Source organism: Heliconius melpomene, chromosome 3 (genome assembly GCF_056956725.1).
Source record: "Heliconius melpomene rosina isolate 202511_hmr_F chromosome 3, ASM5695672v1, whole genome shotgun sequence".
Classification (NCBI taxonomy): domain Eukaryota; kingdom Metazoa; phylum Arthropoda; class Insecta; order Lepidoptera; family Nymphalidae; genus Heliconius; species Heliconius melpomene.
In genome coordinates, this window is record NC_140391.1 from 8,883,013 (window position 1) to 8,895,766 (window position 12,754).

At 33.8% G+C, this 12,754-nt stretch overlaps 1 protein-coding gene across 4 annotated transcripts in view; it reads left to right on the top strand.

The window, feature by feature from the left end:
• The first annotated feature begins 320 nt into the window (after positions 1-320).
• The window catches only part of LOC146540090 (uncharacterized), a 318,142-nt gene continuing 305,708 nt past the window's right edge, over positions 321-12,754 (top strand). For all 4 annotated transcript variants that reach the window (XM_085207318.1, XM_085207322.1, XM_085207320.1 and 1 more), the window contains exons 1-4: positions 321-478; positions 584-818; positions 904-1,461; positions 1,620-1,694. In XM_085207318.1, coding sequence (XP_085063444.1) covers positions 608-818; positions 904-1,461; positions 1,620-1,694 — 844 coding nt within the window. In that variant the 5' untranslated portion in view covers positions 321-478; positions 584-607. The remainder of the gene's footprint in view (positions 479-583; positions 819-903; positions 1,462-1,619; positions 1,695-12,754) is intronic.

A 12,754-nucleotide genomic window follows, 5' to 3' on the forward strand; every position in this document is an offset into this window, starting at 1 on the left:
TACTGAAACTGATATTTCAACCAAAACCAAGATATTTAATTGAAAAATATGTTTAACGTTTAACGTCGGGTGGCGAAACAAGTATATTAAAACGTTAAGTCTCAACGTTCTGGCGTAGACTACCACGCAATGTGGTAAGTCAAATCGATCAATACTTCGTAAATCAAAAATAAAGCTCTAAAAAAGTTTTTTTATATATAATTAGGTGTGGAAAATAATAAAGAATCTAAATATGAATAAATAATTGATCTAATCTTGTTATTTATTTAATAATGAATTAAAAACGTTTTCGGGGAGATTCACTTGCGCATAACCACACTGTGACGACATGCCGCACGTCGCTCTGCGTCATCATACTTTGAACAGCGCTCAAACGGGGAGGACCTGGGATGAAAGAGTCTGTAGTACTACATTAGGACATTATATTTTTTTTTCAAATGTTTCTAATCGAAATTATAAGTACAAAGTAATAGGATAGGTAAGTTATCATTATATTACATGAAATACGTTGTTGGTTGTATAATTATATCATTTTGCTTGTTGTTATATATGAGAGAGGTTTTAATGTTTTTTATTGTTACAGGGTTTTACCACGGTCGCCGCCATTATGGCGTCGGACGAACAATTTTCGTTATGTTGGAACAATTTCCACGCGAATATGTCAGCAGGCTTTCATGGCCTGCTGTCGCGTGGAGATTTAGTTGACGTAACTTTGGCTGCCGAAGGCAGATTACTACAGGCACACAAATTAGTTTTATCAGTATGTTCTCCCTATTTTCAAGAAATGTTCAAAATGAACCCCACTCAACATCCCATAGGTAAGATATTTTTATCACTGAATTTAATGATTCAATTTAATCTGCATTTTACGAGTTATCTAACGATTTTTTTCTTTTGTTCCAGTATTTTTAAAAGATGTTAGTCATTCGGCGCTTAGGGACTTATTACAGTTTATGTACCAAGGTGAAGTTAATGTTAAGCAAGAAGAATTAGCGTCGTTTATTAGTACCGCGGAACAACTTCAAGTTAAAGGTTTAACCGGTAATCAAAATGAAGAAAGTTCCACGCCATCCAAACCAAAGCCGACGTCGAGGCCAGGCCCGAGGTCGTCACAACAAAGGCAATCTGTTATGACTAAGTTAGAGACTGATTTAGATTCTAAGCCCTCCTCAACTCCAGTAGCAATTAAGAGACCAAATAGGCCATCGATAGCATCCAATAATTCGTCATCATCTCAAAGCGGAAATGCGAAACGAAAATGTGTTGACCCCTTAGAAGCAGGACCCTCAGGCTCTACGAAAGAGGAATTTGTTACGATACCCGACGAAGATGAAAACAACGCTGTGGCACCCAAAATGGAACCTGAATTTGTTAATGAAAGCATGTGGGACGAGGACGACGATGGCACGAATAACGATGAAACTAACTTTGGCGAGGACGACTCTAATATGGAGATGTCTGGTAAATATCTGGAACAATATAACATTTCGCTTTTTGAATTCGCTCTCGCGAAGTTAAGGGAGTTCCAATCGAACCCATAACCGTTGCCTTTTACTATCTTGACAATAACTTACTGCGACACATTCGGATAAATATTAATGATTTTTTATTTTCTGTAGGTTTTGATGGCTCTACGACTGGCGACGGTAATATAACTGGAGGCGGGGAAGGCGGCGCTGTAGGTGACGCACAAGGTAGGTTTGCATAACAAGTATCACGATAGCCCTCATCAGCCATGATGGCGGCTACCACCTCGAACACCAACTTATATGATCTGCTTGCATTTTACTCTACTGTTTATTTAGTAATTCTAATTAAATTACAGATCAAATAAGTCTAGATTTAGAATGAAATTTATAAGTTAGATTTAAGAGTAGACTAGATATTTATATGGTTATGTAATAAATTTATAATGTTACAGGTAACGAGTAAAGGTAATGCTTTAGTGAAGTTTAACTAAAGCATTGCCTTTGGTTGGTTTTTAGAGGTCGTTTTTGTATAAGGTATTGGTAAGGTTCTGGTAAAGGTAAAATGGTATTTTGGTTAAGTTTGGTAAGTATTAATGGTATGGTATAAATTAAGAAAAAAAATTTAAAGGTCCTATTCTGATGGTTTAATGTTTTTCATTAGACCAGGGTAAAGCTACGAATATCTGTTGGTATTGTCCTAAAATGGTTAAGGTTTCAAGGTCTATAATTTCGTCGGTCTTGTATGCCTGCTCTAAGTATGATAATCGTAAGTAAAGTTTTTTAGGTTCTTATGACAGGTAAGTTATACCAAAGTTAAGGAGTTTAATCAATAGGTAATATTAATAGGTCTAAGCTAATTCTATTGGGTATAGGGTAACGTGGTGGTAAGGTAGAGTTGGTACGTTTTCTGGGTTCTGTTTAATTGAGAATTTTATACTGTGACGTGTACGTACCACAGCAGCGGTAGGTAGTTCTCAATGCCCAATAGAATTGTAGCGACACTAACCTAGGGCTTAAGTTCATATGAACACGCGATCCACCCGTTTAGATAGTGGCAGGTCTGCACGGTTTGGCATTGAGATCTTAACCGCGTGTTCATTTGAACTTGAGATAAAGTAGGTACTGCCTAGTACTTTGTTGTATGTAGGTAGTACCTACTGTTACCGTAATAAGTAGATGCCTGTACATGGCGCACTGATAGAACCGCCATGGTGACTCGTTTTACACGAATCTACAAGCGTGTAAATAGGTATGTCCTGGTAGTCTACTTACCAATGTACGTACGCTACAACCTAGTGCTCAAAGCAATGCAAGTGTAATGCGCACGCACTTCTCCATTTAGTACATATACGGGCTTTTAGTACCTTACGATTTCGAATCGACTAGTAAAACGCGTCACCTGGACATTCTAAACCACTAAACTGGAAATGGCGTGGCCCGGTATCTTGCGAGCAGACGGGCAGCCTAAGGTCTGCTGAACTTGCAAGAGCAAACTGCATACGTTTATTAAAAGGACCGAGCGAGCAAAAGAGTTGAAATGTACTCGCTCAGTTCTAGGAAGCGGAGCAAAGTAATAAGAAAATGCTATACTTTGTGGAAATGTAATCCTTTTTTGATTCAAAAGGGGTAAGCTACCACAGCATTATCCGCTTAATTCTATTTTGTGACGGAAATCAGGCTCTTGAAACTACTACTGTTATATTAATACTGCTACAAGTAGACTAGGTAGAACTCCCAAGAGTACGAGTGCGGAGAACGGTGGAAAGGACCGAGCAGAAAGAGTTGAAATGAAATTGCTCAGTTCGAGAGAGCTCCGCACATGACAAAATACTTAATTATTTTTGTTGGTGGAAATGTAAATAGTTCAGTACTGGTTTGAATATAGGAATAATAAAACGAGCAGCGTCACTGTTCTGTTTATTTAATTCGAATGAATATGGCTTAACCCTTAAATGCATGAGACTTTTTTAAAACATGCAATAAATATATATGATAGGTTACCAGGTCTAGATAAAGAGAAAAATAATAAAAAAAATTTAGTTCAATATAATAATGTTTATTTTTTCAAAAAATATGATGTATCGATTTCGATACATCATGCATTTAGGTTACTATTATAGACTTGTAATAGTATTCAAGAAACAGAATACTCTTCTAAAAATCAGCACAGTTATGAAATAAACTACAACAGTCTTTACTTTTTTTTTAACATAAATACACTTTACAATTACTACAATATATTATACTGAATAAATCGCATCCAGGTATCATGCATCACTTCCTACTGTCCCCTCTTTTCTGGTCATGACCAAAACCATCAAGACGAAGTTCTCTTGGAGGTTTTTGCTGACAAATCACTCCCTTTCGTATTTTTTTGGCTCTTGGAGTATCTTCAATACTGGCCGGACGACCTCTAGTAGGAGGAGTGAATTTACACAGTGTATCTGCCAGTTCGGCTCGGAAATCTGCAAGTTTCAATATAGCTTTCACCTTTTTCCGTGGCAACCTTCTTGTAAAGTACCCAGGCGTTTATTACAGTGAGATCCAGTAGATGGTAAAAAATTCTCATATACCACTTGCGGCTTTTCATCCTGATTCGGAACCTACCCAAATATGAGTCCATTAGGTCAACTCCTCCCATGTGTGCGTTATATTCCTTTACCAAGTTGGGACAAGCAATGGTTACTTTTTTCTTTTCCTTTTTATCATACCTTTGAATTTGACCCACAGGGCTTACCTCCACATAAGTAGAAGCTAGGGTGACTGGTTTATTATCCATCCAGGCTACTGCTGTTATATCTACGCCATTTACACTAGTCATATTCTCTTCATAGGTTCCACGAGCCTGCTTCAATAATTGTTCCTTGGTCATTAGTTTGTATTCTTTTCCGAGTCTATTCTTCTGAACGGTACCTAAGGTGTGAATTCCTTCCCCTGCTAAATACACCATAAGTGGGATAGAAGTATAATAGTTGTCAAAATGAACTATGTAATTTTGACGTCTTGGAATAATTCTCGCTAATTTGATGACTGTCTGAGCAATTGGTCCTAGATCGGGCTCACCTGGCAATGTATCTGAGTCCGCCTTGCCCGAGTAGATCATAAATCTGTAAGCATATCCGTGCAGGCTACACATCATGAAGAGTTTGAACCCCCATTTATGGGGTTTATTTGGCATATATTGTTTCATAAAATATCCTATCTTCGTGGCGCACATCTGTTCATCAGCATTACTTGGAGATAGACCTTGCGTGATGTCAGGGATAACCTCGTCTACTTCGACGCCATTTTCAATGTTCCCTTCTAACTCAGCCTCGAAAGCGTCACGAGTAGGGTAATAATCTAGATCATCATAATTAGATTCCTCTCCATCTGAAGAGAGTTCACCATTTTCTAGCTGCCGCAGGTATTTCTCGATTTCCCTTGAATCCATGACTAAATAAATAAAAACAACTATGCACCACACCATAGATAGCCCAACTCCAGAAAAAATGAGCAAAGCAAAGCAAATAAATAGTTTATAAATATTTTTACAAAATAATTTATAGTATTAGGAAATAACAATTTTACTTACCGTTATTGCATAATGTATCAATTTCGATACAAAGAAAAATCTTGCCAAAAGTGTCAATTTTTGTAAAAATATTTTAGATATAGTAAAAGGAGAGCACGCTTGAAATACATACCTTGTCGGTAATATTTTTCAAACACAGTAGTTTTAAAAATATTCACGAAGAAAGCTGATCGAAGTTATTGACTTTGTATCAAAATCGTAAATGTACTAGTACACACCAAAACACTTTCATATTCGTAAATTGGGCGGGACGAATGACATGTTGTCACTATTTTATTTTTTATTGAATGTCTGTCGATAGTTTTTGTTGACACGAATAATTATTTCCATGTAAAAAAACATGATAACCTAAAAGAAACACAAAGTATCGATTTCGATACAAGATGCATTTAAGGGTTAATCAAACTGTCTCTATAAATGTTTGGACCTACTGTCAAATACTACCTGAACTCTTGCTTTATATATTAAATTTATAAAGTAAATATATTTAACCATATATAATTTACAAATAAATGCGTCATTAATTATTAACTATAATTGAAATGAGAATAATATATTGCTTATAGGTCCCAAAATAAAAGTTATGCAATAGGAAATTAAATAATTCTATAAAGTGTTGCTAATGCTATTTAACAAAATCTATTTTATTTAGAAAGAGTCCGTTCCACCTAAGCATTACTTATTCATTTTTCTTTCGTGGTGGAAACTGGAAAATAATGTTCTTTCATTGCATCTCGTATAAGTATAACATGGAATAACACTACAACCATACATGGAATAATAATATTACTAACATTTTGTTAAATTTAAATTTTTACATTTTACCATACAATCTAATTTGCTATTTAACGTCTATGTTTTACGCTATATATTACAAAATAAATGATTTCTGCATAAAAATCTTCATTTTATTTATTGCCCTTGCCATTTGCCATATACTAAGTTCTACACATATATTTAATAATGATGCAATAGGTGGCGCTACTCGTTCTAAATTTGCCATTTATATCATGAATGTTACCTTTTGGTGATTACAGAGGGCACTACGAGTCACAAAAATTAGGTAGACATTAGATGTGTCATTAGATGATGACTAACATGTTTTAGTTTTCTGAGAAAAAAAATCATAAATATATATTAAACGGATAAATTTCTTCATGTTAAATAAACAATATGTCAAAAAGTTTAGCATTAATAACTTGTAAAGGCTAGTAACAACTAGCCTTTACAAGTTATTAATGTTAAACTTTTTTATATCGTTATTATTTTTTGCTTATAATAAGATATAAGTTATAATAAAACAGGAACAAGTACTGAACTCTTCTCTATACAAAATAAGAATTTAGCTTGCATATAATTCAGAATACATAACTGAATAATATAGCTAATAATTACATACAATATTATGTTACATACAGTATTATTTATTACATTCAATTAATTATCTTGGACATTTATTAAATCATAATTAAAAGTTTATAATATAATGTTTATGATTTTAAAAATATGTCTATTATATTTATAATGATGAATAATATTTATTATTTTATATTAATGTTTGTCGTTGTACGGTATGCGTGAAATGGATTACAATTCCGTTATTTGTGGTTGCCGTCTAAACGCCGTGAGATCTATGGTCGCAAATGTGTCATTCAAGGATTGTTTACTATTTTGAGACATAGTAAAATATATAGAGCTTATAGACTTCATTAATTTTAATATAATATATAGTAATACACAACATATCGTGATCGTAGTATTTAGAAGTGAACTTTAAAGTGCATTTTGTGCGAGTGGCGTTTTAACTTTGAACGTGTTTACGTCAAATGTTTTATGTTATTTTGTGCTTCAGAAGTGGTAATATTTAGTGATTGTGAAATAAAAAGTGCAATTTACTTTGGATTGAACATTGGTATGTACAATTTAACTCTTTAATTTAGTAACTTATTGATAAAATTCTTAAGTTACACGACACCAAACTATGAGGGGTTGTCAAACCTCGTACCAAGTATATGGTTTTAGCATTGAAATACAGCTTATTAATATGTTTTATCGTACATGGCTGATGTACATTTGATTTTATTTACCATTAAATATATAAAAAACATAATACTGACGTCGTCTCTAATATTTTGCGCGGGTTATTTGTAAACATAACCTATAAATTAAAGTTCATGGAATACTATCATATATTTCATAAGCATTTGCAATATTGTGTAGGTTATTAATTTTTGCATTTTATTTTGTGTTATATTATCAAACATTTTTGATAGTTTTTCTTAAAATCGATTATATTGAAACAATATTGTGTTAGTCCTTATAGAAAGAGTTTGTACAGTTTTTTTTATAGTAAAACAATTATTGTCAATAAGCTAATTATTTTCACGAATATAATTTGCATTTAAAGATTAATGTGGGGTCATTTAAAAGTGATGTAATTACCATAAATAACGGTAATGAAATATTATAATTTTTAAATTAAATTATTAAAAGACCCACTACCACTACACTAGACCATTATATTATTTTTTTAAGCTTTAGAATCAAGTATGTTTATGTGTAGAATCACACTCTTTGATAGCAAAGGAATGTAATATGTTGTATTGATTCTGTTAATGACAGTTTTGAGTCAATATATATATTTTTGGATTCATCAGTATCCTATGAGGTGTATTTTGTCTTTTATGACATAAATTGAGTATTTAAGTAATAACTTTTAGTAGAGAAGCAAAATGATTTTGACTTATATTGGCCATGTTGATAGCTGCTGTCTACAGAAGCATTTATGTAATTTTGGCTTTCAATTAGAGTCATTTGCTAATTTCAAAAGTCATTCAGAGGGTGCATAGAGAAGAAACTATTTAACATTCCATAGGTTCACTGTGTTGATACTGAACCCATCACATGGGGTGAGAAGCTCAGAGTAGTGTCTGACAGCCAAGTCCAGAGACCTTTCTGGAAATGAATTGATAATAGAGAGGCTGAGTGATACTTCTCACAATAAACCGTAAAATATATTTCCTCATTTAAATCTTTTAAGATTTATTGTGTTTTTCTTTTTTATTTTACTTTATTATATTTTTTTAGTTTTCTTGATTAGTTTATGATAAACCTCTTATTGATCTCTCAATTTTTTTTAATCATTTTTTATTTCTATTTTAATTATAACTGGCACAGCATCTGACTATAAACATGATGCTTATGGGTTCAATTCCCATTTGTAGAAATGTACCATTTTCATTTTCTCCCTCTGGTAACAAGACAAAGCACAATGTTGAATACTACCACTCAACACACAAGGTCTTGAAAGTTAAACAGGGTATTGTGAAATTTGGTAAGTGTTTTAACTCTAGGTTCCCTCTGGCTACAATTATTTATGTAAGATACAGCTTGATAGTAAAAACAACAAACACTAGGTTCCCCTGGTTTCCTCCAATCTCTCCTCCAATATATTAGTGTTTATATACTTAAGGCAACACTACTATTTTAGCTTAGCTTTAGCTATAAATTGTAGCTACTATCCATTTTCGTTATATTAATAATTAAATATATTTTTATTAAAACTTATTTTTATTTTGTTATTTATTTAGCTTTTGGCGAATGTAATTTATATAATTTAACTAAAAAAAATGATAAAACATTTAAGTACTGTATTATTTTTAATTGAAACAATAAATTCTATGATTTTCATGATTATTGTACAATTTAAATGAAACTATTTAATCGGATTAATCATGTACATTTATTATTATACATTATAATTTTTTTCTACTCCCACATTTTCTCTATTATAACTATAACATAAAAAAAGAATAAATATGGAACAGAAATTATGACTTATAATAATAAAATTTTTGATCAATTAAATGGATGTGTGAAAAAATTAAAGATAAAGATCTTTATTTTTTAAAAAAATAACAATTGTACAATTTTAATGTAAAACTAAATTGGACGCAGTAAATTAAAGTACTTTACAATTTATTAATTGCATAGCCTATAAAGCTATTTTCTTATCTCAATAAAAAACTTTTATAATATTCATCATAATACACAATTATTTAGTTATTTGTCATTATAACTATTATCTACAAAAGAACACTTTTAATCATTAGTTGTGCTAAAACATCAACTTTTTAAAACTATCATAAACAGAAAGTGCCAATGCCAAGCCCTTGTGGCGTATTGGCACTGCATTTGAATGTGTCCACATGGTTGGGTTTGATTACCTTAGAAGTTGATTGTATTTCATCTAGATAGATGGTAAGAAGACAAAGATTGGTATTGTATTGTTACTCCCAAAGTGGGTGGTGGTGCATGTAGTGCCTTTACGACTCCTTCTTCTATCTTCCCTGCTATATGCGGTGTACAACAGTGTGAAGTTAAAGAAAGAACAAAAATATGTCATAAGGCATACCATTACATTTAAACTTTCACTCTTTCCATTTTAGCACTATGCCTTTTCACTCGTTACAACAATATCCTTAATCAGAGAAGATGGGTAGTAACTTATACAGACTAAAAATTGATCATAAATCCTGATAACAAATTGGTCCTTTCCACTTTTTATTTCTAGCTGCAGAACTCTAAGAATAATATGAAGTAAGATATTTTAAAATAAATAAATTATTTTCTTTAATATTTATGTTTTTTTTTTTCATATTTGTAAAGAACTGAATAACTAACAATAAGAATATAAGTTTCTCAAAAGTATTGTGTGTTTGTTATGATAGCCGGTCAGAATAGATGAATAATTTGGCCTGTGTAATGCATTCTCATAGTAATAATTATTGATGAATGTTCACATCATTTATATGGAGAATGGCTTTTAAAAAAGTTTAAGAGAAATAAAATATTATAGAGTGCCTTACTAAAGTATTTAAACAAAAAGCTTTCAACTTTTAGATAAATTAATTCAGGTATAAATTATTTGTAATTAGTTACTCACAGATTTTTTTATATATAAATTGTTTAAAAACTTAGATAAGCGTAAATAAGTTATATTTTATACAATTTTTATGCATTTTGAAATTAAAGTTTATTTTTACCAGTCTGTTTGGTTTATTTCTAATCTAAACCCTAATATGTACTAATGTGATAGAGGCATTGTAATTTTTCGCCCTGAAATTGAAAGCACAGTGGTTAGTTTTAGAAAACATCAACAGCAGCATGAAAGGGGACTTGCACTTCATACAAACGAAAAGTGGTCATCTTCAACTGATATATGAACCGTACATCTTTGTGACGGACAGCGTGAGGAGTGGCCGCACGTTCTGGCGCTGCATGGAGTACGGCAAGCGCTGTCGGGCGAGGATCACCTCCAAAAACAACGTCTTGAGAATAACCAACCCTGTGCACAATCATGCCGAAGATCATATGAAAAAAATCTCACGTAAATACGAGCTAGGCGAGGTAGTCACCTGTCCGTCTGTCTGAAGCTCTTTTTCGCGTTCATTGCCTTTTTTACATGTACTATGAGTTCGTGAGATCATTGTAAATAATTTGTATTGAGAAATCCTTTTACCTGTTTCATATTATACGTAAGATTTTTTTTACCATCAGTAATAGAATAAATCGCGTAGTGTAGGTTAATTATATATTAAAAATTAAATTTAATTAGAATTATGAGTGATTTTTGTTCATGACATGATTTGAACGATATTTTTTTTAACAATTTGTAACAATTATTGTGATCTAGCATAATAAATAGTATTCATAATTCAGACTTTTTTGTGAGCTCTTAAATTACTAATATGGATGTTGCTATGGCGATTGACGTAGAAGGAGCGGGAGGTACGGTGCGGTACACGGTGACACGACGCGGGGCTCCCTGCCTCATGCTGGACGGTTACGGGTTCGTTGCTCGTAAGAAACGAGGAACGCGCGTCTACTGGACGTGCAGGAACCGTAAGCAACTGGGATGTGTGGCCAGAGCGCTCACCATCGAGGGACGGCTTGTCATGCGCCACTTCGACCACAACCACGTCCCGCAAAAGCACTCTGATCAAATCACTCACATTGAAAGTCTAATCGAAGTAATATCTACTGATAAATAAGTATAAAAAAAATTGTAGTTTTATTTTACTCATTTAGTTAGTATAGTTGGTAAAAAATGTTGATAAGCAATAGTAGCAGATAGCAGTGTTGTGCCCACGTGGAGTTAAGAACGGCTAGTGATGTGTGTATGTTTTACAGTGGAGTTCGTGATATCGAACCGCGGCCGCCGACACATGCGGCTCGGCGGGTTTTCTTTTTACGCGGAGAAAGTGTTTCCCGAGAAGAGCAAGGTGCGGTGGCGGTGCACGCGGCGGACCTGCCGTGCGTACGCGCACACCTTGCACGACCGGATATTCGCTCTGAGCAATGTGCACTCGCACGAGCCCCCGGTGCTGCCCGCCTCCGCTGTCGTCTCTCACAGAGCGTTCACCCACGCCGCCCTGGCCACTCAGGCTAAAGCGGTGCTCGATGATTAATACGCTATATCTCCTAAATATCATATCTGTAACGCCTTTGGTTAGCCAGTTGTTGATATTATAATTTGTGAACTATAAATAAATTCAAAAGGGATTGCTATGTTAGTTTATACTAATAAATATTTATTAAAATACATTATATACATATACATAAGTATTTCGGACTTTATTTGTTCGTTGATTATATTATTTTCAAGGCCAATTTAGGCTGGTTCCCATGGCCTTGCAGCGGGATATTGAAAAGTGAGATACGTTTAGTGTACAACTATCAGAATTTAATCTAAGAATTGGTTATTTATTTAGAATTATATGTGCACAAACAATATATCGTGCGTGTAAGGCTACTTCTAGTCAATGTCTAGTCATCGAGGAAAAAAATATGGTAGCATTCAGTCAGGTCATTGTGTGATCTCATAAAATGGCATTCTATTAAGATAGTGTTAATTGTATTTTATAAAGAGAAGACATTTCTCGATCGATAGTGAGCTTTGGTCGATTTAATAATAAATGATAACATTCCCTGGCTTTGTATGATCATTGCAACTATCGAGCGGTAAAATGTAACGTAATAAAGGTAATTTTAAGTAATATTGTAAACCTAGCAATAATTGTCTTATCGAGGTGTGATTTTTTGGTTTTACACGAGAGCTTGTTCTTTACAAGTAGATGGTTGATGGTATAATTATTTATTGCTGTCGTAAGAATAGACACACAAGACTATAAGAGTATTATCAATAGATCACTGTACGACCTGTCTAGATATGTTCAATACAATCAATAAATTACTGTGACAGAATAAGTTATAAAGTAATGTTCGTTTATTTTATTTCTGTCCATAAAAATATGCTATTAAATAGAAATAAAGATGTTGACCTGTCGCTCTACAATAATTGTAACTTTCAGACAAATTCGTACGCCTGTGTGTGGGACCGGGTGGCAGGCCTCGCTTGTGGGTTAAAGGTCGCAGCTTCTACGCTGCACACACAATGCGATCTGGTATAGTAAGGTGGCGGTGTACCATGGGCGGCTGCGGCTGCAAAGCTTATACGCAGAAAGGAAAGCTCCACAAGCTCGTGGGGGAACACAACCACGCGGGCCGCTGTGGGCGGCGGAGCAACAAGCAACATGCACCGCCTACGTCCTCCCCGCCCACGCCGCTGCTACTCCCGAGAATACCTCACCTCGACTTCGACAACTTTGATCCGAGCGCGTGGATCACTAGATATTAACATTGAGTTATA